Source organism: Jaculus jaculus, chromosome 11 (assembly GCF_020740685.1).
Source record: "Jaculus jaculus isolate mJacJac1 chromosome 11, mJacJac1.mat.Y.cur, whole genome shotgun sequence".
Lineage (NCBI taxonomy): Eukaryota > Metazoa > Chordata > Mammalia > Rodentia > Dipodidae > Jaculus > Jaculus jaculus.
Genome location: NC_059112.1, coordinates 94,831,989 through 94,858,731, shown reverse-complemented (window position 1 = coordinate 94,858,731; position 26,743 = coordinate 94,831,989). Strand labels below are relative to the sequence as shown.

At 50.9% G+C, this 26,743-nt stretch overlaps 1 protein-coding gene across 2 annotated transcripts in view; it reads left to right on the top strand.

Moving 5' to 3' along the window:
- Fgd3 (FYVE, RhoGEF and PH domain containing 3) overlaps positions 1-26,274 on the top strand; it is a 63,370-nt gene extending 37,096 nt beyond the window's left edge. For both annotated transcript variants that reach the window (XM_045130469.1, XM_045130470.1), the window contains exons 9-18: positions 2,064-2,210; positions 4,756-4,848; positions 6,575-6,654; positions 8,194-8,224; positions 9,186-9,293; positions 11,239-11,301; positions 16,945-17,067; positions 22,485-22,625; positions 24,062-24,202; positions 25,342-26,274. In XM_045130469.1, coding sequence (XP_044986404.1) covers positions 2,064-2,210; positions 4,756-4,848; positions 6,575-6,654; positions 8,194-8,224; positions 9,186-9,293; positions 11,239-11,301; positions 16,945-17,067; positions 22,485-22,625; positions 24,062-24,202; positions 25,342-25,593 — 1,179 coding nt within the window. In that variant the 3' untranslated portion in view covers positions 25,594-26,274. The remainder of the gene's footprint in view (positions 1-2,063; positions 2,211-4,755; positions 4,849-6,574; positions 6,655-8,193; positions 8,225-9,185; positions 9,294-11,238; positions 11,302-16,944; positions 17,068-22,484; positions 22,626-24,061; positions 24,203-25,341) is intronic.
- Positions 26,275-26,743: the final 469 nt, after the last annotated feature.

Here is a 26,743-nt window from a genome sequence, read left to right as displayed (position 1 = left end):
CTGCCCATAGGTTGAACCCCCATCCATGAGTACAGATGTACGCAGTCCCCCCGCCCCCCAGCACTTAGTCAGGTAGTCCCTGAGCACCAGCCCATAGCGAGAAACTCTATCTGGGCTCCAGCATACGGTGCTGCACTCTCAGCCAGGCAGACAGCTAGCCATTCTAGAAATACCCAGGGCGTGCCCAGCCCCTCTCAGAACAAGCCAAGTATGCATATATCCGTCTGCCCCTGATACAAACCAGGCGCATGTCCCACCCCCTTCGTACCTGCCAGGAGCATGCGCAGCTCGCCTGCTCATACACTAGCTCCTGCAAGGTCCATCTCTGTGCCTTTAGTATTCCGTACAGTCTACACTGGACTCTTTGGCCCTCTGCACCCATGGCACCCGTGCTGCAGACAGAAAGGCCAGCCTAACACGCCCGCTTCTAGGTGTGCAGATAGACACCACTCAAGTCTATAGACAGGATTGCTGAAGCCTTGCGGGTCCAGACCCAAACCTTTTTTCTATTGTTAAGGACCGCCCCCCCCCCACACACAAAGGCTTAATTCTATTTTGCATTGCATTGGTTTGCAGCTCAGAGCTGGGCTTATGAGCCACTGATCCTGTCCCATCACACCTGTGGGCACTGGCTGGACTATAACACCACAAGCCCTGCCCCCCAGAAACGTAACTCCTCTGGCAAGGCTCCACTTCCTAAAGGCTCCACAGACTTCTCAAATAGCCACCAACTGGGGATTAAGTATGTAAACGTGTGAGTCTATGCAGGACATTTAACATCCAAACAATCACAGCTGGCCATGTGACCATCTCAACCAGTCACTATGGCCTGGAAAAGGTGGCATGCAGGGTTGCCCAGTCTGAGTCAGAGTCACCCAATTGCTCTTTCCCTGCCTCAGGTTTCTTGTCAGTAAATTGGGGATAGTAATGGCATTTGTAGAGTCTGTTAGAATTAAGTGAGTTAAAACATGAATTGTGTAAAGCAGCCCCTGGCACGTTGCAACAGAGATAGCTGTGATCAACTATTATGCCTTGCACAATGTATTTCCACTCAGCCTTTAAAACCCAACTTGAGGGCTGGAGGGATGGCTTAGTGGTTAAGGCATTTGCCTGCAAAGCCAAAGGACCCAGGTTCGATTCCCCAGGACCCACGTTAGCCAGATGCACAAGGGGGCAGAGCTGGAGGCCCTGACACACCCTCTCTCTCTCTCTCTTCCTCTTTTTCCGTCAAGTAAATAAATAAAATAAAATAAATTACCTTAAAACCCAACTTCAGGGCTGGATAAATGGCTTAGTAGTTAAGGCACTTGCCTACAAAGCCAGAGGACCCAGGTTTGATTCCCCAGGACCCATGTAAATCAGATGCACATGGTGGTACATGCATCTGGACTTTGTTTGCAGTGGCTGAAGGCCTGGTGTGCCCATTCTCTCTCTCTTTCTATCTGCCTTTCTCTCTCTCTCTGTCAAATAAAACAAATAAAAGAAAAAAGAAACAAACTCTGGCTGGAGAGATGGCTTAGCAGTTAAGGCACTTGCCTGCAAAGACAAAGGACCCAGGTTTGATTCCCCAGGACCCACATAAGCCAGTTGCACAAGGTTGGGTACATGCGTCTGGAGTTAGTTTGCAGCGGCTGGGGGCCCTGACATCCCCATTATCATTCTCTTTCTTTCTCACTCACTCTCCTCTCTCTCAAATAAATAAATAAAATAAAAAATTAAAAACTAAAATTAAGCCAGACGTGGTGGCGCATGCCTTTAATCCCAGCATTCGGGAGGCAGAGATAGGAGGATCGCAGTGAGTTTGAGGCCAGCCTGAGAGTATATAGCGAATTCCAGGTCAGTCTGAGCTAGAGTGAGACCCTAACTTGAAAAACCAAAAACTAAATAAATAAAAATTTTAAAAAATAATAAATAAAAATAAGATATTTAAAAAAACAACTCGAATGTCACCCCGGGTCACAGTTGCAAGGCAAGGCTCTGCCCACCTCTGGGTCCTCAGCAGCCCTTGCAGAGTTTTCGTTCCATGTGTTATTATACCCGCCTGAGTCTCATGTTCCTTGCAGGAGAAAATGCACAAACTTCTGGAAGTGTATGGGCAGCTGGGTGGGGAGGAAGACATCGTGAACCCTGCCAACGAGCTGATTAAGGAAGGCCAAATCCAGAAGCTTTCAGCCAAGAATGGCACCCCTCAGGACCGCCACCTCTTCTTGGTGAGCCAGGCTGCTAGCCCAGCCTCAGAGCTTCCTCACCTGCCCCCCTGGGAACCTGGGTAGCACTGGAAGGACTTAAAAGCCCGAGAACAGACTTTTGTGTCATCTCCTATTGCGTCTGCTGAATTCTCTCTCCGATGACCATGTGCTGTTTTCTATAGATGTGCCATATTTTTCCTCTTGTGTGTACATGTTTTTGTTTTTGTTTTGTTTTTTTTTTCTTTCAAGGTAGGGTCTCACTCGAGCCCAGGCTGACCTGGAATTCACTATGTAGTCTAGGGACTTTAACTCATAGTGACCCTCCTACCTCTTTGCCTCCCATGTGCTGGAATTAAAAGTGTGCACCACCACGCCTGGCTTCAGAAAGAATGGATGCACCAGGGTCTCTAGCTGCTGAAAATGGACTGTAGATGCATGTGCATTCCATTCCGGGCTGGAGAGATGGTTTAGTGGTTAAAGTGCTTGCCTCCAAAGTCAAAGGACCCAGGTTCAATTCCCCAGTACTCTTGTAAAGCCAGATGCACAAGGTGGTGCATGGGTATGGAGTTTATTTGCAGTGGCTAGAGGCCCTGGCACACCCATTCTTTCTCTCTGTCCACCTCACTCTCTCTCAAATACATAAATAAAATATTTTTAAAATCCATTCAGCAGAACCCACTTTGGCATATAGCTATGACTTTTGATAAATGCCACTGTTGTAACTATAATCAAGAACTTGGACCTCCCCTCAAATTCCCTTGTCTTGCTCCTGTGTAGCTAAGCACTCACCCAACCCCTGACAACCATATTCTCTGTTTTTATGGTTTCACTTTTTCCAGATCACTACATAAGTGCCACAAGACAGGTCTGGCTTCATTCACTCAACATGTGCATTGTGACAATCATTTATGTTTGTGCAAGTAACTCATTCAAAGTTTTGCCTTCTTCTCTCTCTCTGTGTGTGTGTGATGTATGGACACACAATTGTCACAGCATGTGTGTGGAGGTCAGAGGACAAATTCTGGATGTCAGTCTTCTTTATTATTTATTTATGAGAGAAAGAGGCGGGTGGGGAGAGAGAATGGGTGTGCCAGGGCTTCTAGCCACTGCAAATGAACTTTAGACACATGTGCCACCTTGTGCATCTGGCTTCTGTGGGTTCCGGGGAATTGAACCTGGATCCTTTGGCATTGCAGGCAAGTGCCTTAACCTCTAAGTCATCTCTCCAGCCCATCAGTCTTCTTTTTGAGATAAGATTTTTTTTTTCTTCTTGTTTTGCTGCTATACTGGCCAGTCTAGCTGGCCCATGAGCTTCCATATTCTCCTGACTCTGCCCCCATTGCTTGGTGGGATTTTAGATGTGTGCACCATTTTATGGCTTCCTTTACTTAGATGCAATTAGCCCATGTGCATGATGGATAAACTAAAACTAGGGACTGGACAAAAATAAAGCAATCATCTACAGTCTCCTCTCTCAAAGATGTAACCAAGCTGGGTGTGGTGGCACACACCTTTAATCCCAGCATTCAAGAGGCAGAGGTGGGAGGATCACCATGAGTTCAAGGCCAGCCTGGGACTACAAAGTGAGCTCTCAGCCTGGGATAGAGCCAGACTCTACCTCAAGGGAACAACAGCAACAACAACAACAAAGGATGTAATTGTAGGTAAAATGACTGGCACATCTTCTATGTGTATGTATGCCATGTATATATTTGTGTATGTGAGGGCACATGTGTGTGGAGGTCAAAGGACAACCTTAAGTATCATTCTTCAGATGCAATCCACCTTTTTATTGTTTTTTGTTTGTTTGTTTGTGTTTTCAAGGTAGGGTTTCACTGTAACTCAGGCTGGCCCGTCTCCATCCATCTTTCGAAAAATAAGGTTTCAGCTGGGTGTAGTGATGCACACCTTTAATCCTAGCACTTGGGAGGCAGAGGTAGGAGAATCACCATGAGTTCAAGGCCACCCTGAGATTACATAGTAAATTCCAGGTCAGCCTGGGCTACAGCGAGACCCTACCTCAAAAAAACCAAAAGAAAAAAAAATTATTAAATTGAAGGAAAATCAGGTTTCTCATTGGCCTGGAGCTCACCAATAAGGCCAAAGTAGGTAGCTGGTGAGTACCAGGGACCCTTGTGTCTCCGCCCACCTAGAGCTGGGATTACAATTGTGCCCCATCATGTCTAGCTTTTTTTTTTATTTCTTAACATGGGTTCTGGGGATTGAACTTAGGTCTACTTGCTTTTAATGCAAGTGCTTTACTGACTAAACTATTTCCCTAGATCCCTGACATTTAAAAAATTCTATTTTAAGCCGGGTGCAGTGGCACACGCCTTGAATCCCAGCACTCGGGAGGCAGAGGTAGGAGGATCGCCATGAGTTCGAGGCCACCCTGAGACTACATAGTGAATTCCAGGTCAGCCCGAGCTATAGTGAGACCCTTACCTTGAAAACATAAAATAAAAAACAAATAAAATAAATAAGAATATATTTTACTTTATTAACTTAAAGGGAAGACTTTAAGAGAGCCCCTTGTGAGCCCTTCACCACATCATCTTTCTTGCAGTTCAATAGCATGATACTCTACTGTGTGCCCAAATTGCGGCTCATGGGTCAGAAATTCAGCATCCGTGAGCAAATAGACATCGCTGATCTCCAGGTGAGTAGACCCCTCTCTCTAAAACCCATTACCCTGGAAAGGGCACACAGGAACACCAGGGCCTCACTACCAACCTAAGGGTTCCCAGAACACCATCTTGGCCCTAGTATACTGGACTGCATGAGCAGGATTTTCTTCCCATCGTTTGGATTGGTCTGTCAGGCCTCTGCTGGCCTCATGTCAAAGGTGGGAAGGGACAGAAACTAAAGTACACAGCCTTGGGGACCACAAGGGGCAGAGGTGGACTGCTAGCTGTGAGGCCAGGTACTTGCCTGGGCTAGAGCACGGATCCTGAGCTCTGCCCTCTGCTGCACCATCTTGGAGCCAAAGGACAGTTTTCAGGAGACTTTGCTTTTGCTGCCCCTCTACCCCCTTCCAGGAGCCTGTTCCTTATAGTGTTCAGAGCTAGAATAGACTCTGTGTGATGTGGGAAGCGTTTTGAATTAATGCATGCTCTATGGGCATATGCTAATTCTATTTTTTTTTAAAATATTTATCTGGACTGGGGAAATGGTTTAGCAGTTAAGGCAAGTTGGCCTGCAAAGCCAAAGGACCCAGGTTCGATTCTGCAGGACCCACATTAGCCAGATGCTCAAAGGGGCGCATGCATCTGGAGTTCGTTTGCAGTGGCTGGAGGTCCTGGTGCGCCCATTCTCTCTGTATATGCTTCTTCTTTTCTCTCTCTCTCTCAAATAATAAATAAATAAAATATTTAAAAATATTTATCTATTATTTGCCGGGCGTGGTGGCGCATGCCTTTAATCCCAGCACTCGGGAGGCAGAGGTAGGAGGATCGCCATGAGTTCAAGGCCACCCTGAGACTACAGAGTTAATTCCAGGTCAGCCTGGACCAGAGTGAGACCCTACCTCGATAAACCAAAAAAAAAAAAAAAAATCTATTATTTGAGAGAGACAGAGAAATGGGTGCACCAGGTCCTCTAGCCACTGCAAATGAACTCCAAATGCATGTGCCACCTTGTGCATCTGGCTTTACATGAATGCCAGGGAATCAAACCCAGGTCCTTAGGCTTTGAGGGCAAGCACCATAACCACTTAGCAATCTCTCCAGCCCCAACCATATGCTAATTCAAAGTATCAATCACTTAAGTAAATATCTACTTAAGTTACCCACCCCCATAAAAGTTCCCTTTAAATTCTCTGAATCCAGATTGAGAAAGACATGATTTTATAAGCAATAACTACAGAAAAAAATATGTTTTTCCATAGAAGAAACCATTTTTTTTTTTGTAGTGTTTTATAAGGAGTCAGCTCTGTTTTAGTGACTTAGATATGTTCATGCAGGAGCCAACCTGTGATGGAGAAAGTCCAGATGATCTGGACCCAAGGTCCAGGGTCTGCATTCCCTGAAGCTACCATCTGGCTGATTGGGCAAAGGGGTGCTGCCAGGCAGGGGCAGTGGTCCTGCCACTGTGTTCTTTGGCCCGGCACTGCTGGGAGAGGGTGGAATCTGAGAACCTACAAGGAAGTGCTCCTGTTTTATCAGCGCCGTTTCCATGGCATATTTTCCTATTTATGACTTTAAACGCAGAATGTGGGCGGGGGAGATAGCTCAGCTACACAGGCATGAGGACGTGAGTCTGATTCCCCAGATCCCATCCTTGTCAATCGTGGTGGTTTGCTTGTGACCTCAGGGCCTGGAGTTTAGGAACAGTAACAGCGATGGGCTCGTGTGCATCCGCTTTGTTCCGTGTTCTTGTTCTTGCAGGTGCAAGATAGTGTGAAACCAAACGCGTCACATACGTTCATCATAACAGGAAAGAAAAGGTCCCTGGAGCTTCAGGCTCGGTACGGCACAGCGGTCACCTGTCTGCTGCCCTGTGAACGTCTTTGGCCTGAGACTGTATCAGAAGGCTTCTTTTACTAAACGGGATAACCTTCCACTATGTGTTGACTCGTTTATTCATAGCCTAACATTTCACCGTACCAAGGAGAAGTTAATGGAAATGAAGTTTCTGCCTATCCCTTCTTATTCCCCTAAGGCCTGGGAGATGCTCTTGTATGTGCGAGTGTGGACATGAGCCCAGGCACATGTGTGCCATCATGCATGTGGAGGCCAGAGGACACCTCAGCTGTTGATCCTTACTTTCTTCCTCCTTGTTTGAAGCCGGGCCTTTATTTGCTAATACCTACCTACTCCAGGCTAGCTGGTCCGTGAGCTTCCGAGGATTCTCTTATCTCTGCCTCCCACCCGCAGGCACGTTCCGATTACAGTCACATGCTACCATGTCAGGTTTCATATGGGTTCTGGGACTCTGAACTCAGGTGTGCATGCTTACATAGCAAACACTTTATCCACTAGCCATCACCCCAGCCCATGATAGACATTCTTCCTATCTCTTAAGCAGTCTCCCAGAAAATTCTGTGTATATACATACATATGTAAATAATATATATATAGATACATATGTTCTTCTACATTTATATACATGCTATATGAGTTACATTATTTATGTATGTATATATGCTTTAACAAAACCAATGATGGATAACCTCTCCTGAATTTTGTATTTTGCACTTGATTCCTCAGCAATTTTCCTATAGCTTTGCATCATTTTTAGAGTAATTTTTAAGATATTTTATTTTTATTTATTTATTTACTTGAGAAAGACAGGGAGGGAGAGAGAGGATGGGCACGCCAGGGCTTCCAGCCACTACAAACGAACTCCGGATGCATGCGCCCCCTTGCGCATCTGGCTTAAGTGGGAGTTGAACCTGGGTCCTTTGGCTTTGCAAGCAAACGCCTTAACCGCTAAGCCATCCCTCCAGCTCAGCTTTGCCATCATGTCCAGAGCAGCATCTCCGGGTCCCAAGGACAGGGAACTGGGTTCCTCCAGGTTTCCCCACTGTAAGCTGGGCGGTGAGCAGAGTCCGCGTGCTTGCGGTTTTGTATTCATGTGTCCTTGCCTGGGACAGATGCGCTTCTGAAGCAGAGCTGCTGTGAGAGTGTAGAACCCCGGCCCGCAGCGGGGCGGAGATCTGGCCTGCCACATTCTATCAGTGGTGCAGGAGTTTTGTGATCACCCTTCAGGGTAGGGGGAAGGACTTCTGCAAGGCAAGCCTGGCCCCACTGGGCCACATGCATGCCTTTGGAGTCACTATGGAGTCTCAGGGTGGCCTCGAACTCACGGCAATCCATCTACCTCTGCCTCCCGTGTGCTGGGATTAAAGGCATGTGCCACCATGCCCAGCTCCCCTGCTTCCTTTTTCGAGCTGCATTTATAAGAAGATAGTGAGTGGCTAGGGAGATGTTGTAGGGCTGAAAAATTCATAGTCAAATTCCCAAGGCTAGATTAATAAAATACTGTTTTTTTTTTGTTTCTGTAGGACAGAGGAAGAGAAAAAAGAATGGATTCAGGTGACACTTCTAAAGGCTCTCCCTCCCTCCCTCCCTCTCTCTCTCTCTCTCTCTCTCTCTCTCTCTCTCTCTCTCTCTCTCTCTGTGTGTGTGTGTGTGTGTGTGTGTGTGTGTGTGTGTTCTGCTCACCACCTGTTCCCCTAAGACCTGGAAGACATTCTTCCCTCCCGTTCACCACTGAGGATAAAACCCAGGGCCAGAAAACTGCTAGGCAAATGCTCCACAACTGAGCCACATGCCCAGCTCTCGTTTTGTTTTTGTTGTTCTTTTGGTTTGATTTGGTTTTTCAAGGTAGAGTCTCACTCTAGTCCAGGCTGACCTGGAATTCACTATGTAGTCTCAGGCTGACCTTGAACTCACGGCGATCCTCCTACCTGTGCTTCTGGAGTGCTGGGATTAAAGGCATGCACCACCACACCCAGCTTGTTTGTTTTTATTTTTACATGGGTTCTTGCTAGGTAGCCCAGGCTGGTCTCAAATTTTTATTCCCCTGCCTCAGCCTCTCTAGTGCTTACAGATCTAGGGATTACAGGCACGGGCCGCCACATTTATATTAAATCCCCAAGTTGTGGCCAATTCATGTTGGAGCATATGGCCCAGGACCTCCTCCTTTACACTGGCCCTGCCTGTCCTATCATAAAGACAGTACCTATGGTGTGCCTTCCAATTCACCTTCAGCGCCACAAGCCATTCACCCCCCGGAACTGCTTGAGCCCCCACCCCCAATAAATAAGTAGACAGAAAAGGCCTGGAGGAGGCTACTGCTGAGGGTCCTCTTTCTGGATTCCATCCCTCGGTCTGGATGGTTCCTGGATAGAGTCTGCGTCATTGGTTAGAGGGGAATACAATGGCCAAAGGTGCCCTAAGAACGCCTGGTCCTCAGGCCCAAGGGAGACGCGTCTCCCGCAGTGTCGGCGTCCTTCCCTAGCTCTCTGACAGCCCTGTGGTTTGCTGCGTCCAGGTCATTCAGGCTACCATGGAGAAGCACAGACAGAAGAGTGAGACCTTCAGGGCCTTTGGCGGTGCCTGCGGCCAGGATGAGGAGCCCAGCCTGTCTCCAGACTCTCTCGTGAGTCAGCGGCTGCATCAGGGAGGGGCGGGGGCTGGCTGCTGGCCGGGCAGAGGGGCTTAGTGGGTTGAGTGGGCAGCTAAGATGCGCGGTCACTGCCTGCCCTGCACGGAGCACCCACTGCGGCCTCCTGGACCCAGGGCCTTACGGGTTAACACCCATGTCCAGGAAGTGCTTGTATGCCCTTTTGTCATCTTGGTGCCTCATGCACAGCTTCCCTATGCACCATGAGACCTTCTCTCCTCCCCACGGATCCTTAGTCTCAGAAGCTCAGTGACATGCCCAGGTCACTGCAACAGCTCCTTATCACAAAGGCCATGACACCTCCACTCTCAACCAAAGACTATGGATGTCCTTTCTTTCTTTCTTTCTTTCTTTCTTTCTTTCTTTCTTTCTTTCTTTCTTTCTTTCTTTCTCTCTCTCTCTCTCTCTTTCTTTCTCTTTCTCTTTCTCTTTCTCTTTCTCTTTCTTTGTTTTGTTTATTTTGGTTTTTTTTTGAGGCAAGGTCTTGCTGTATCCTAGGCTGACCTGTAATTCACTCTGTAGTCTCAGGCTGGCCTCAAATTCTTGGCAATCTTCCTACCTTGGCCTCCCAAGTGTTGGGATTAAAGGTGTGTGCCACCATGCCTGGCCTGAATGTCTTTCTTTTAAATGCATGTATGTTGTGTGTGAGAGAGAGCATGTGTTCACATGTACAGGTATGTGTGTACATGTATACATGTGTGCATGTGCGTGCACGTGTGTGTGTGCATGTGGAGACAAGAGAACAGCCTTAGCTGTCATGTTCAGGAACACCAACCACCTTTTCTGACACGTGGTCTCTCACTGTCCTGGAACTTAACCATTAGGCTCGACTGGCCAGCCAGCCCCAGGGATTCTCCTGTTTCCACTTTCTAAGAACTGAGATTACAAGTACACTCCACCACACCCTGCACTTTTTACACGGGGACCGGGGGACCAAACTTAGGCTCCTTACTGACCCTGCTCTCTCCTCGGCCCTCTGGACATCTTTTATTATTAATTTTTTTTTATTAAGTAGAAAGTTTGTATGGACACATCATGGGTTGGAACCATCCTCTCCCTCCTCCCTGTCCCCACTCCCCTGGGGCCCTCCTCAGTGGCATTGCTGGTGTTCAGCATGGGGTTGCGGATTATGAGATGTGAGATCAGCAGTCAGTCATTGAGTGGGGAGAGGGCTACAAGTGGCAAAGACACTTGGGAAGAAATGCCCAGGAAAGTTGATCCCCTTTCACCGCATCCCCCCAACACGCACGCGCGCGCGCACACACACACACACACACACACACACACACACACACTTTTAGCTGCTTCCTCTCCACTCCCATCAGGCGGGGAAAGCCTTGCCCAGCCTAACCCCAGCAGCCCCATGCCCACCTCAGGCTGGCCCTGCGCTCTCAGGAGCTGTGGATCATCTAATATTTGCCTCCAATCCACCCCTTTGTTTTCTGCTTCCTGGGTGTAGTTTGGAGGAAAGGCTAGCTAGCACTGTTTCTCAGAAAAAGGAGTCCCCTGCGTGTCCTGAGGTGAGGTGACTTAGGGAGGAGGCGAGCGGTTGTCAGCCAGCCGAGCCTCAGGGCATCCGGAAGTTTGCGCTCTGCCAGAGCTGGGAAAGAGCATCAGCAAGGACCTCCTTACATAACGTCAGTGGTGGGATTTTTAGACTCCAGGTCTCAGTGGTCCATGCCTACCACCCAGCCTATACCTACCGCCAGGGAACACGAGTGCCACCAGGTGTCTTCAGCTGGGGTCAGATCCAGGGAGCCGTAGCTCCCGGAGTCCCAGCAGTCACTAGACTGACTCAGTTCTCTGCACACAACTCCCGTCACTGCCCAGAGGAGCTGGGTGGAGACCACTGCCCCTTGCTCCAAGGGAAATGCCATGTGGCCTTGGAACCACCTCACCCTTGACCTCTGTTCTTTTCCAGATGGTGAACACAGGATCCACGGAGCCTACGGGGGTGACCGATAGCAGTGGGGGTACCGCAGCGGTAAGTGACCCACACCTAAAAGTCAACAAGGGAAGGGGGTGCTAGGAGGGGGATTAAACAGGTTGAACTATACCTTTTTTTCTTCTTTGATTTTCTTTAAAAAAAAATGCTTTAGGGCTGGAGAGACGGCTTAGCGGTTAAGTGCTTGCCTGTGAAGCCTAGGGACCCTGGTTTGAGGCTTGATTCCCCAAGACCCACCTTAGCACATGGGGGTGCATGCGTCTGGAGTTCGTTTGCAGTGGCTGGAGGCCACTATCTGCCTCTTTCTCTCTGTGTCTGTTGCTCTCAAATAAATAAAGATGAACAAAATAAATTAAAAAAATATTTATTTATTTTGAGAGAGAGATACAGAAATAGGAAGGTAGAGAGAGAGAGAGAGAGGGGGAGAGGGAGAGAACGGGCATACCAGGGCCTCCAGCCACTGCAAACAAACTCCAGATGCATGCGCCCCCTTGTACATCTGGCTTACACGGGTACTGGGGCATCGAACCTGGGTCCTTTGGCTTTGCAGACAAACACCTGAACCACTAAGCCATCTCTCCAGCCCCCTGGCTCATTTTCTGTCTCTCTCCTCATCTAGATCTCTCCCACACAGCCCCAGTCAGTGACAGGTTAGGGTCCACCTGGCCTCAAACAGCTGGTGAGTCAGCCCATGGCTGCTGGTGCCAGCCCTGAAGCTCTCTGGGAATGTGACCCTGGGAGGTTATGGCTGCTGGGTTCTCAATCCAGTGAGTAAGAGGAAGGCTTGAGGTGGTCAGGCGAGCTGTCCTTAAGGAAGGGGAAGGACCAGCCAGGGGGCAAAGTTAGCACGGGGTGGCAGGAAAGACCTGACCCTGGTCTTTAGTGAGGCGATACTGGTCTTCCCGTATGGAAGAAGGTAGAGCTAGCGTGGACCTGGAAGTGTCCCCATGGGTCCTACATGGGGAGTGAGCTCAGGCCAAGCATCCTGGAACCCGAGGGCCATTTGTGAGGCTTGAGGGAAGGCGGAAGTGTTTCGGGGTCATGAGGAGGAGGAGGAGGAGGAGCTGAGGGAGAACGTCAAGGTAAATACAAATTGGGCAAGATGAAGACAGACCTTCTTACCGCAGCGCAGAGCAGACAGTCGTCCTGGGGGCAAACGCTTTAACTGTCGAAACTGCTAGTCTGATCTCAGTACAGGCAGTCAGCGAGGAAACCCACATCTCCACTCCCGGCGGCTTCCTGTTTGAGTCTGCCTACTGCCGCCAGCCAGCAATGTCCCGGCGTCCCCTCACTCCACCAGGCCCCTGGGCCTTCGTATCTGCTATCAACTCTTTCCACATCCAGAAATCCCGGTGGCCTGTCCCAGGGGGTCTCTGATCAACACTTCTCCCGTGAGTCGGCCTATGAGCAGTCTTCCGAGCCACATGGAGCTGTTCTTACCCTGCGGTCCCAGTCCTGAACGCTGTGGCTGTGTGGTCACACTCATAGATTGAGCTCCCACAGAGGTACACAGTCACCTGGTCACACTGGCAGCCTGCAGCCTGTGCACAGATTAAGTGTATCAAGCACTCCCCAGCTAGACACACCTCCTGGCCAGGGTGAGCCTCCGTCACCATCTTTGTAATGACGCCTCAGACTCCACCAGCATTGGGGCCGAGCTGTACAGACATTACTAATTGTCTACTTGTCTGCTAGGGCATCCAAGCCCATGAGCACCACCAGTTTTTTTTTTAAATATATTTTATTTATTTATTTAAGATAGAGAAAGAGGGTGAGAGAGAAAGAGAGAGAATGGGCACACCAGGGGATCTAGCCACTGCAAATGAACACCAGATGCATGCACCCCCTTGTACATCTGGCTTACGTGGGTCCTGGAGAATTGAACTGGGATCCTTTGGCTTCACAGGCAAGCACTTAACCGCTAAGCCATCTCTCCAGCCCGAGCCACCAGCTTTTTGTTGGTGCTATTCTCCCTGCAGCTGAGCCCACGGACCTTGGCGAGGGGACCCTAGCACCCTAGATAATACAGTTAGGCAGGGGCAGATAAGACTGTGTGGCTGGTTATAGGAACAGAGGTGCCCAGGCCTGGCCAGAGTACCCAGCGTACATATGTGGGATGTCCCATGGTGGAGGCTAACTGGGGGATCAGCACCCAGGTGAGGAGGGTTCAGCAGCAAGGTCATGGTTGAGAACGTGTTACCCTGTGGAAAGACTGGCTCAAAGTTAGCCCTGGATTGAGGACTCGGGCAAGTGATGCCTGCTTCTCCTGAGAAGGAGATCAAGGACATTTTAAAGTGCTCCTGCATATTGATTTCCCTCCTCCTTTGACGAGGGAGGAGGTACCTGGCAACCCAGGATCAAAGCTTCCAACCACATCTAGGGTCTGCCTGGGTCAGGCTGTGATCACCAGACCTGCTGGGCACAATGGCCACCCTTGTTTTCTCTTGCCCTTCAGGTTCTACAACATGTACCCCACAGCAGCCATGCTCTCAAGATCACAATTCCAATTTTGCTGCCCTTGACCCTGTCCCCTTACCTGCACCAAACTGGGCCAGTCCCCCCTTCAACAAACAGCCCCATAAACAACAGGTCAAGTGGCTTGAGCTGAGGCGTCTCGGTGCCCAGTGGACACAGTTGTGTGTTTCCCTTCGGTGCCTCCCTTGGGCTCAGCTGAGATATTCGTGGGGTCCAGGATGGCTCAGGGGGCATCTGTGGAACCACACTGAGTGTGCAAGGTGGGGGACAGATGCTCAAAGCCACCAGAGTAATTGTGGCCATAAATACCAATCATAAGCTGCTTCTTAGCATGTTCGGAGAGAAAAATAAATCCATGCAGTGTACAGGGTTAGTTTCCTGAGTTGAGATGTCCTCAGCACACAGTTCCTATCAATGTCCCTTCCTAAGAGAAGCTCAAGCCTGAGTGGGAAGTTTTGCAGCCAAACTCAAAGCCTCCCTCATTCTGCAAAAGTCCTATTGCATTTTAAAGAGCCACAAGTCGGAAGGCTCTCACTGTCTGATCAACTGGGAACTTCCAGCTGGACAGGCCCAGCCCGGAGGGGCCCCAGCCCTTACTCTCCACATGGGTTCTTTATCCCCTCCAACTCCCCACATGGCAGGAGCTCTTTGAACTTTTTTGTTTTTGTGAGGTAGGGTCTTGCTATAGTCCAGGCTGATCTGGAATTCACACTGTAGTCTCAGGGTGGCCTCGAACTCATGGCGATCCTCCTACCTCTGCCTCCCAAGTGCTTGGATTAAAGGCGTGTGCCACCACGCCAGGCTGAACTTTCTTTTTTCTTCCCCCCCCCCCCATCCACGTCTGGTCACATGGACTCCTGAGCTACACGTGGCCCACATGGGCTTTTGGGCTCCATGTAGTGTGCTTCTCTTCTCCCCACTTTATCTCCCCTTACCTCCTCCCAGCCTTCCCCTTCCACACTCCTTTGTAAAATCTAAATAAGATGTGGTATTAACAACAACAAAAAAAGAGCCATAAACTGGGAATAGTGGCACACCCAGCACTCGGGAGGCAGAGGCAGGAGGACCGCCGTGAGTTCAAGGCCACCCTGAGACTACGCAGTGAATTCCAGATCAGCTGGGTTAGAATGAGACCCTACCTCAAAACAAAACAAAAAAAATCAAAGTCTGCAAGTATCCTCTTCCCAGGGCTCTGGACCTACTGTTGGTGATGCACAAACCCACCCAAAGTGCCACTAAGACATAAGGCCCCAGCCCCAAGTCTCCCTTCCTGCCCCAGGAAATATCGGAACTTTGGCTGGGTCCAAGTCCCCGCTTGTGCCGGGTCTAAGCTCTTGGGCACGTGCACTCTCTCACCTCAGCCTTTCCTCCATCCTTGAATGCCCCCAGTAAGGACGCTGTCACGGCCCAAGAGCCTCCTTTGTTCTCAGCCACCACGCAGCGCTTTTGGCTGGAGTCCCCTGCCCGAGGGTCCCGAGAGTTGTCACCTCAGGATTAGAGCCAGCCGGCTGCTAATTGCTCCCTTCACCTGGACCCTTAGATTCCTCACTTTAAAAAGAAGGATGTTGGGCAGGAGAGGTAGCTTAGTGGTTAAGATGCTTGCCTATAAAGCCCAAGGACCCAGGTTTGATTCCTCAGAACCCACGTAAGCCAGATGCACAAGGTGGCACATGCATCTGGGGTTCGTTTGCAGTGACCAGAGGCTCTGCTGTGCCTATTCTCTCTCTCCCCCGCTTTCTCATAAGTAAATAAGATGAAACGTTTTTAAAAAATATGAGTGTTGGGGCTGGAGAGATGACTTAGTGGTTAAGGCGCTTGCCTGCAAAGCCTAAGGACCCAGGTTCGATTGTCCCACGTAAGCTGGATGCACAAGGTGGTGCATGTGGCCAGAGTTTGTTTGCAGTGGCTAGAGGCCCTGGTGTGCCCATTCCCACTTTCTCTCTCTCTGTCCATATCAAATAAATAAATAAAAATAAATCGGGAAAAAAAATAATAAGAGTGTCGATACCCTGAAGGTAGACAAAAGGTAGAGGCTGACATGTTAAAACATATTTAGCTTGTTTTGTCTAAACTTTTGTTCTGGAAGTTTTAGTTGTATGCATGAAGACGCATCAGACTCATCCTTTCCCGCTTTCTCAGACACACCAGATAAGGTCACTGGCTAAGCTGTTCCAAATGTGAAAATGTCTATGGGAGGCAAAGCTGGGGGCATGGTGTGTCGGGCATGGGTGGGAATTACAGGTGGCACCAGAGGGTGCATGTTCACATTCCTCCCTGGGCCCAAGTGGGCCTCTAAATTCTGAGCATCATTTTCCATCCAGTCATGTGCCTGCTCTGTGATGGGCACTTTGAGACAGGCACACTGCAGGCATGAACGTATATGTGCACCCACATGTCTGTGAGTGTGTGTGTGTGTGTGTGTGCGCCAAACCTGCAGAAGCATTTGAGAGGGTGCCAGGAAACCAGGCAAGCTGAGGCTACACTCAGACTTGACTCCCCGCAGCACGTCCCCTCCCGTGCCGCCTGAGCACGGGACAGTGGTGTGGAGCGTAGCAGCAGGTACAACTGAGGCACCAGCTGAGTCCTCAGAGCAATGAATGGCCAGAGACTGACCCCCACGCTGGGTGAGTCACTTCTCTCTGAGCCTTAGTTTCCTCCTTTGTAACATGCGGTGAGTTCCCTGGATTCCAGGCTTCATGTCAGTACATTCGGGTCTCACCGGTTTCAGTACGATGTAAATCACCCTGTCATGCTGCAGTAGCCCGTGGATCTCAGAAATGCTTATCATGCAGGGAAATTGCGTCCTGTGCTTTTGAAGTCCTTCCCCCGCCACCACATGCCCAGTGTCGCTTCCGAGAAAGGAAACCCTCAAGTTTCCTTACTGTTGACCCTGAAGAGACTGACTTTAAGAAAATTGTAAGAGGGCAGGAGAGATGGTTTAGTGGTTAAGGCACTTGCCTGCAAAGCCTAAGAACGCATGTTCGAATTTCCAGGTCCCATGTAGCCAGACCCACAGTGACATAAGCAATGGCACACATGCACACAAGGGGTTGCGGGGGGGGGGGGGGACACGGTTGACTTAGCTTTAACTTGTTCTCTTTCTGCCCTGAGTGGGGTCCTTGCAGAATCCTGAGCTGCCCTCCATGCCCTTATAGGTCAGTGTGAACTCACGCTCTGAAGGTGATAGCGGCCTTTTGTCTCCCGTAGATCGAGTCTAGAAAATTGTCCTCGAAGTCCAGACGGGACAAGGAGAAGCCGAGCTGCAAGAGCTGTGGTGAGACCTTCAACTCCATCACCAAGAGGAGGCACCATTGCAAGCTGTGCGGGGCGGTGAGTGTGGGGCAAGATGGAGGGGCTCACACAAGGGCCAAGTGGCCACCCACTGGATCCTCTGGGGGCTGGGCAGCAGTCACTACCAGCAGGTGTTGAATGCTGCTTGAGGGCCGTGCAAGCGCCCAGCTGGAGGGTGTGCGAGGATGAACCGTCCATCGGTATTAGTTACTTTTCTCTTGCTGTGACCAAGTACCTGATTGGAAGCAACTTAAGGATGGAAGTGTTATTTTAGCTCGCAGTTCAAAAGGCTGCAGTTCTTTGTGTCAGGAAGGTTACGGTGACAGGAGCATGAGGAAGCTGGTCACATTGTACCTGCAGCCAAGACTCAAAGAGTAGACAGGCTGTCAAACCATAAGGCAACGCCAGTGACTCACTTCTCCCAGCAAGGCTCTACTTCCTAAAGGTTCTAGAACCTTCTAAAACAGCACCTCCAGCTGGGGACCAAGCATCTGAGAAACATAACAAAGATGCCTTTGTGAAATTGTCCCTCAAAAGCAGAAGCTAATTTCTCTGGTCAGCTCTGGTATCTAACAAACATTCCTTGTAGCTGAAAATTTGCTAGATTAGAGCCAGGCGTGATGGTGCATGCTTTTGATTCCCAGGACTTGCGAGGTAGAGGTAGGAGGATCACTGTGAGTTGGAGACCAGCCTGGGACTATAGAGTGAGTTCCAGGTCAGCCTGGACTAGAAGGAGACCCTACCTTCTGCTAGATTCAGAAGTATAGCGCCCAGCTGGTTGTCCACAAGAACAAAGGAATGGCAGTATCCTTGTGCAAGGCATCGAGGAGCTGGGGGGAAAGGAGAGGATCATGATGGGGAGAGCACTGCAGTGAGGCAGGCCTGGGCCCATGGAATGAAAGGTCACCTCTGGCCCATGCCAACTCCATTCCTCATCCTGCAGCCCCAGAACCCCTGCTCTCCCAAGAGGGATTGCTGAGTCATTACTTAGTATCCAACATAAAAGTGACCCCAAAGAAGAAACCGACCGTGGTGGTCTGAATCAGATGTCCCCCATAAACTTGTGTGTTTTGTGTGCTTGGCCCCAGCTGCTGGCAATTTGGCGAGTGGCGCCTTGCTGGAGGAGGTGTGGCTGGATCAGACTTTGGGGTGTTATATCCTGGATTCCCCCTGGCCAGAGTTGAGCTCACTCTCTTTTTTTTATTTTTTATTTATTTTTTTAATGTAACATAGAGGGTGAGAAGTGGCACACCAGGGCTTCAGCCACTGAAACTGAATTCCAGATGTGCACATGTGCCACCTCGCACCACTGTGCGTCTGGCTTACGTGGGACCTGGAGAGTTGAACATGGGTCCTTTGCAGGCAAGTGCCTTAACTGCTAAGCCATCTCTCCAGCCCTCTTTTCTTATTTTAAAATATTTTACTTTTATTTATTTAAGGAACAGAAAGAGAGAGAGAGAGAGAGAGAGAGAGAGAGAGAGAGAATGGGCCCACCAGGGCCTCCAGCTGCTGCAAATGAACTCCAGATGCATGTGCCACCTTGTGCATCTGGCTTTATGTGGCAAGCGCCTTAACTGCTCACCCATTTCTCCAGTCCCAGCTCACTCTCTTGCTGCTATTTGCCACCTGCTGTGGCAAAGAGATCCAGCCTCTGCTCATGCCATGCTTTCCCTGGCATCATGAAGCTTGTCCTTGAGACTGTAAGCCAAAGACAAACCTTTTCCTCTCTTTAGCTGTGTTTGGTCGGGTGTTTTGTCCCAGAAATGTTAAGGTAACTACAATACCAATGATTTGGGTATTTTTAGGTTAAGATATCAAAGTTGCATCTGAAAGACAGGGCTGGTCTTCCCTGACGCACCTTGCCTTGCTGGCTGGGGTAGAAGTGATGGAGGGATAGATGAATGAGTCATCGGATGGATGGATGGGTAGATGGATGGATGGACGGACGGATAATGAATGAATGTACTGATGATGAACGCATGGTCGACAGATGGGTGGTCACATGGATAGTGGAAGAATGCTTAGTTGGGTATGTACCCAGAAGGGTTTGGAGAGCACAGGATGACCCACAGACTCCTGTCTGAGGTGTGCTTGGGCTTAGGGAAGCCAGCAAGACTAGGTGGAAGATGATGCTCCTGACAGATTCATGCCGGGTTCTAGTGGTCACACCTGGAGTGGGAAACGATTGGAAGCTGTGGCCTCCAGTGAGGAAGGAATGGGAGAGGATGGAAGGAGTGTGAGGGCTGCCTTACCCAGAGCTTGGGCTGGAGAGAAAATGAGATAGGAACCTGGGCTGATGACCACGGTAGATTGGGGAGGTCCAGCATGTGCCAAGGACACTGGCCAGGATAGGGCTTGCCTAGGATAGATGGGGTCAGAAGGGCATGGGAAGCAATCTGGGATGCGATGAGCAGCTCAAGAGAGGAAGCCCACGGTGCAAGAGCTTGCAGGTGCTGAGACAGAAACCATCGCGCATTTGGCCACAGGGAGGCCAAGGCTGGTGTGACCCGGGCAGTGTTAATCACGGGCCTGCCAATGACCAGAGCAAAGGAAAAAGAAGGGGGCTCCAAAAGGAGGGCTGAATGCTGCTGAGTCTGGAAAGACTTGTGAGCTGGGGGAAGAACCCAGCAGGGAAGAGAGACTGACGCAGAGAAAAGCGAGAGTAACTGATGAGATGAAGCCCTGAGGAACAGAGGATTCTGCCAGGGAGACAGTGGTCATTGGGATGCAGTCCACAATAGTGAGAGCTCTGGAAGAGTCCCCGAGGGGCATCCCTCAGCTTAATTCTCATGTACCAACCACCCCATCCACCTGGGCAATAATGCCTGTATGGGTAATCATGATTTTTTTTTTAATCTATTCCTCCATCAATGGGTACTTGGCTTGCTCCATCTTTGTGGGAGGAGGCGGTGAGGGTGTTGTAGATTAAATCTTATGCATACTAAGCAAGCCCTCTACCACTGAGCTAATTTTTTCCAGTTTAAAAAGCTCTGGGGACTGGAGAAATGGCTTAGCGGTTAAGACGCTTCCCTGCAAAGCCTAAGAACTCACGTTGGAATCTCCAGGTCCCACATAGCCAGATGCACAGTGACACAGGTGTGCAATGTCGCACATGTGCGCAAGGGAGAGCATGCGTCTAGAGTGCGTTCACAGCAGGCTGAAGGTCCTGGTGCACCCATTCTCTCTCTCTCTCAAAATAAAAATAATAAAAAAATAATAATAATCTGGGCTGGGAAGGTGGTTCAGTGGTTAAAGGAGCTTGCTTGCAGAGCCTGCCAGTGCAGGTCTGATCCCCCAGTACCCACATAAAGCAAGACATCTAAGCTGGCACATGCATCTGGAGTTCATTTGCAGCATCAAGAAGCCTTGGTGCCCTTGTTTTCATTTTCTCTCTCAAATAAATTATTTTTCTTAAATTTTTTTTATTTATTTATGTGAGAGCGACAGACACAGAGAGAAAGACAGATAGAGGGAGAGAGAGAGAATGGGCACGCCAGGGCTTCCAGCCTCTGCAAACGAACTCCAGACGCGTGCGCCCCCTTGTGCATCTGGCTAATGTGGGACCTGGGGAATCGAGCCTCGAACCGGGGTCCTTAGGCTTCACAGGCAAGCGCTTAACCACTAAGCCATCTCTCCAGCCCTCAAATAAATTATTATTATTTTTTTAATCTGGGACTGAGGAGATGGCTCCAGGTTAAAGGTACTTGCTTGTAAAGCCTGCCAGCCTGATTTCAACTCCTCAGTACCAGAATAAACCCAGATGTACAAAATGGCACATGTGACTGGTGTTAGTTTGTAGTAGCAAGAGATCCAGGCATGCCTATCCCTCCCCCCACCACTCTCTCAGCTTGCAAATATGTTTTTAAAAATCTGTATATGAGGCTGGGGGGATGGCTTCGTGGTTAAGGCACTTGCCTGCAAAGCTAAAAGACCCAGGTTCAATTCCCCAGGACCCATGTTGCCAGATGCACAAGGGGGCACATGTGTCTGGAGCTCACTTGCGGTAGCTGGAGGCCCTGGCACGTGCCCATTCTCTCTCTCTCACTCCCTCTAATAAATAAATAAAAATAAATTTTAAAAATCTCTGTGTGTGTGCGTATGATGTGTGTATGTGCATATTCATGTGTAGGAGTGTAGGCGTGTCCATGTCATGGCATGTGTATGGAGGTCAGACCTCACCTTCCACCTTCTTTGAGACAGGTTCTCTTGCTGCCTATGCTGTGCTAGCTGACCCACAGATTTCCAGGAATTCTCCTGCGTCCACCTCCCATCCTGCCATAGGAACGCTGGGATTCCGGACGACACCGCTGTGCATGGCTTTATGTGGGTTCTGGGGTCTGATCTCGGGTCCTCAGGCTTGAATTGCAAGTGCTTTATTCGCTGAGCCGTCTCCCTGGCCCTTCCTGCTCCTTTGAGACAGGGTCTCGCTAAGTTGCCCCGACTGGCTCTGAACTCACTGTGCAGCCCAGGCAGTCCTTGAATTTGTGATCCTTGTGCCTCTGGCCCCCACAGATAGCTGACATTCCATACACTGGAACATGGGTTGTTCCACCTCTTGGGTCTCATGAATAGTGCCACAGTGGACACACCGGGGTGCAAATGTCTCTCTAGGATCCTGATCTCAGTTCTTTTGAGTAAATGCCCAGAAATGGCCTTGCTGGGCCCTATGGTAATTCTGTTTGATTTGTTAAGGAACCACCACACCATTTCCCACAGTACCTGCCCTGCACCACTCCGCATTCCACCAACCAGAATTATTTTCTTTTGTCGTTCTCTCCCTACCCCACCCCACCCCACTGCCAATACCTTTGGTGAGAGGTGTGGGTTGATTTCTCCATATGGTGTTTTAAAAATATTTTATTTTCTAATCCCAGCACTCGGGAGGCAGAGGTAGGAGGATTGCTGTGAGTTCAAGGCCACCCTGAGACTACATAGAGAATTCCAGGTCAGCCTGAGCTAAAGTGAGACCCTACCTCGAAAAACCAAATATATATTATTTTCATTTATTAAGGAGAAGGAGGGAGGGAGAGAGAAAGGGAAGGAGAGGGCCTCTAGCCACTGCACATGAACTCCAGATGCATGCGCCACCGTGTGCATCTGGCTTATGTGTGTTCTGGGGAGTCAAACCTGGGTCCTTAGGCTTCTCAGGCAAGTGCCTTAACCACTAAGCCATCTCTCCAGCCCCCCTCCATATGGTTTTGTCTGCGTTTGATGGTCAGTGATGTAGGTCTTCTTGCATACATAAGCTCTGCCCACTCTTCTTTCCTTGCACACAGGTTATGGGACCCTGGGTGGTCATCCAGGGTGTCCAGGAACTCTTTACCTTCACATAGGGCTTCAGGCCATCTGCCACATTGCAGGGCAAACCATGAACCAACTCCCCTCCTCGCACTGATAAAAGTCTTTCCTCCTTCCCTGCCCAGGATCCAGGGTCATGGGCGTCCTCTGTCTTGCAGGTCATCTGCGGGAAGTGCTCCGAGTTCAAGGCCGAGAACAGCAGACAGAGCCGTGTCTGCCGAAGCTGCTTCCTGACAGAGCCCGTGGTCTCCATGAACCCCAACCCTGAAGCTCCCACTGAGCCCAAGCTGAGCACAGAGGTGGGTGGTCCTGGTTTGGGTGCTCAAGGCAGATGGGGGAGGCACCTGGGTGTGGCCCACAGGCCTGGAGCCAGGGGGAGACCCCGGGGAGCACTCAACATTATGGGTCACACCCCTGTACACATCGTCTCAGGGACAGTCAGGATCAGAGTTTGGAACCACTTGCTCCGGGGAGATGGATGACAGACAGCAAGTGTCGACGCCACCCTGACTTGACGGGCAGGGGCAAACTGTGAACTGCCCCCAAGTCCAGGAATTGAGGTTTATTGGCTTATCAAGGGCCGGACACACCTCTACCCTCAGAATGGGCCCTAGAGGTGGGTGATGGGTTGGGGTTGGGGGAGCAGGTCTTTTGCCACCAGCCCTCCTGCTCCTGAGTATGGCCACTGCCCTTCCCAGCCTTCCTTCCTCAATGGCACAGTGCTTATTTCATGGAGTCATAGGACATCTGCAAAAAGGAGAGCATGATTTTTCCAGAAAACACATTCTCCTTTGTCTCCACTTGATGACACACAAGGTTTCCAGAACCAGCTGCAAAGCTGGGGACTCCAGGGAGCCCTCTAGCATGTTGGTTTTTCTCTCAAAGGTCTGGCGAGGTGGTCTGAGTGGGCTGGGGTCAACATGTGTGTCAAAACTGCTGCCCTGTGGGCAGGCCTGTGTGGGAAGTCGGGGATGGGCAGCCATTAGAATCAAGGCTACAATGGCCTTGACAGTGAGTCGCTGGTCCGGCCCACTTGCTCTTCCTTGGTGGTACTTTCTCGATCCTAAGGTTTGTTCAGAGAGCCCTGGGGCTGAGAGCTTGGGTCTGGAAGGGACGCCAGGTCTTAGGGGAGACCAGCTCCAATAAGATGGGCCAAAATCATGTCCAGGTGGCTCAGAGGATTCATCTCCACACTTGTGTGGTGTGTGTGTGTGTTACACATCTGTGTTTGTAAGTACATGAGCTGTGTGTGGTATTGGGGGGGTATAGAACTAAAACATCACTACTCCCTTTGCCCTGTGACCCACATTTGTGTACTGGCTATTGCATTTTCCCCTGATTATTTTTGTGGCTTGTGTGTGTGTGTGTTTCGTTTGTTGTGACAAAGTCTTGCCGCGTAGCCCTCGCCAGCCTTGAATTTAAAATCTTGCCTCAGCCTCCTGAGTGCTGAGAATTCAGGTGCGCACCATTGTGCCTAGACTTTGGTGGCATCTTGACCTGGTCTGGGGTCTCATTCCCCTGGAAGGCCCAGCCCCAAACCCTGCCTGAGACCACTTGGTACCCATGCCCCTCAGACTGGCCTCTAGTGACCTCTAGAGCCAGCGGAAGCTGGACCCATCCTTGTATCCAGGCCTCAGCTGTGTCTCTGCAGTGGCCTTGGTCCTTCCCCAGCCTCCTTGGGGACAAAGTGGCCACGGCAGGTCAAACCACCTCTAACCTGTATCTCTGTCCCCAGAAGTTGCCCCCTACGGATGCCCAGCCCAGCCTGCTCTGTGGCCTCCTGCGGCTGTCGGACAATGGTACAGACTGGCATGAAGTATGGGCGGCCATCCCTGAGTCAGACCCTTGGGTGCTGGAGCTGCAGGGAGGCAACCAGGTGCGTGTCCCTGTCCCTGTCCCTGTCCCTGTCCCAGGCCGTGTGCTGTGAGGTGCGCTCCTCTACCGCAACACAGAGCCCTGGGCCTGCAGTGCCCACGGCAGCTCGGGGCCACCCTCCCTGCGCTGGTCTACTCCACTGTAACCTGGGCCTCAGTTTCCCCCACTGCCCCGAATAACCCACTGCTCCCCGCTCCTCGGAAACAGGTCTGGGGCCGGAGAGATGGCTTAGCAGTTAAGGCGTATGCCTGCGAAGCCTAAGGACCCAGGTTCGATTCTCCAGGACCATGTAAGCCAGATGCACATGGTAGCGCGTGTGTCCAGAGTACATTTGCAGTGGCTGGAGGCCCTGGAGCGCCCATTCTCACACTTTCTCTCTCTCTCTGTCTCCCTCTCAAATAAATAAATAAAATAGATAAATAACAATGGTTTTGGGCTGGAGAGATGGCTTAGCGGTTAAGCGCTTGCCTGTGAAGCCTAAGGACCCCGGTTCGAGGCTCGGTTCCCCAGGTCCCACGTTAGCCAGATGCACAAGGGGGCGCACGCGTCTGGAGTTCGTTTGCAGAGGCTGGAAGCCCTGGCGCGCCCATTCTCTCTTTCTCCCTCTATCTGTCTTTCTCTCTGTGTCTGTCGCTCTCAAATAAATAAATAAATAATTAAAAAAAAAAAAGTTTTTTAAAAAGTGTGTGATGCTAGGACTCCAAGATAGCTGGAGTGGCATGAAGGGCAAGCAGGGGACATAGAGGCTGGCTCCACCTTCCCTCACATCCATCATTCATTCATCCACTTCTCCTATTCACACATGCTGGGTGGCTACAGTTGGGAGCTGCTGGACTTTGTTCTGCCCTCCTCGGCTCCAGTTGCTGCCCCCAAGTTACATGGACTCCCCTGCCTCGCCTTCCGTGGCACTGTGGGTCTAAGGAAAGTTGTGGATTCTGCGAATCTGGTCAGAAAAGCCCTCTCCTAGCCCCTCTTTTACAGAGAGACCATGGGCTGCTGGAAGGGAAGGTGGTTCAGGCACGTCTATCCGGGTGGGATGCTGGCCCAAGGTGCCCCAAGTTGGGTTGGGTACGGTGGCCCGTGGGGTCACTAGTGTGAGACCCCCACTGACTCTCTCTCTCTCTCTGTCTCTTCCCGCAGGCTGGTGGGCTGCCACGCACCATCTCTCTCCCTGGCTGCACCCTGAGCTCGCCTGGCCCTGAGGAGGGGCTAGAGACGGGCTGTGTGTGGAAGTTGCAACAAGGTCTGAAGGCATGGTACTTGAGTGCCCCTTCCGGGGAGCTGCGGCAGTGCTGGCTAGAGGCCCTGAGCACCGCTGCCCAGGGGGACGCTGCCCAGGACAGCCCAGGCCCCCTGCAGCCCTGCACCCCAGCAAGCACGGCTGCCCCATGAGCAGAGCCGCCCACTGCCCTTGGTACTGTGTGTTCTCTTGGTGGGAGTTAAGGTCAGAAGCCAGGCAGGAGAGTGAAGGACTCCTGGAAGCCCAAGAATGGACTGATGACCTAGAGGCTGGGACGCGTGGCCCTGGAGCGTCCCTCTACTCCGGAAAAAGAGGAAACTGAGGCCCAGAGAGGAGTAACTACCAGCCACAAGCCTGTGCCTCCAGCCCCAGCAGTGTGGTCGGAGCGGAGAGCATGAGCCGCTGCAAAGTCAAGGTCATCGGAGCAGGCTGTGTGGTGACCATGTCCCAGATGTCAGAAGGAAGCTGAGAGAGTGCTGCTCAAGTGTGGTCATGTCCTGACTGGCCTACAGTCATGTCCGGGGAAGGCATAGTTGCTTGTGGCCTGTCCTGGCCTCTGCCCATCTGTCCCCCAAACCCGTGTGAAGTGGACTGTGACTTGCTGCCTTGGCCGCCGCCTCTGAACTCGGCCCTTCCCCGAGGTGCGCCTCACCCACCACCCCTGCTGAGCCTTTGTGGGGAGGGGGTGAGTGGAAGGCCCATGCCGCCCCCCATTCCCGAAGAGACACAGTCAGAAGCTCTGCGAGCAGACTGGCCCTCGCCCCTGGCTTCTCGACAAGTGGACACAGTGCTTGCCAGCATAAATAAATGCTGGCTGTCAGCAAGTGGGCATAGCCTCAGTGTCCTCAGGTCCTCCTTAGGGGGAGGGTCCCCCTCAAAGGCAGGGGGCTGGTGGGGGGAGGAGGGGTAAGAGTGACAAAATGGCATGGGCCACGTATTTGGCTTTAGACCAGTTCCACAGCTCTGGTCCCACAATGGGTGGGTGGCCAACGGAGCAGCCCCCGCTCAAGATGTGGGGGACGTAACAAAGATCTGGGAGAGTGTGAATTTAGAGAATAATGATGGGGGGGGTCTAGTCCCTTGGGACTCCCACCTCTAACATCCACAGGTGTCCAGGAAACACCTGAACAGATGTGTGGTGTCCCTACCTGGTAAGTTGAGAGGGGCTAACAGCCAAAAATGGGGGATTGTCACAGGTGAAGGTGGGGAGCACAGGTTAGGTGAGAACCAGGAGAATCAGGGACCCAGGTAGGTGGGATAGAGCACAAGCAAAGTGGGGGACCCAGGTAAGATTGAGGACAT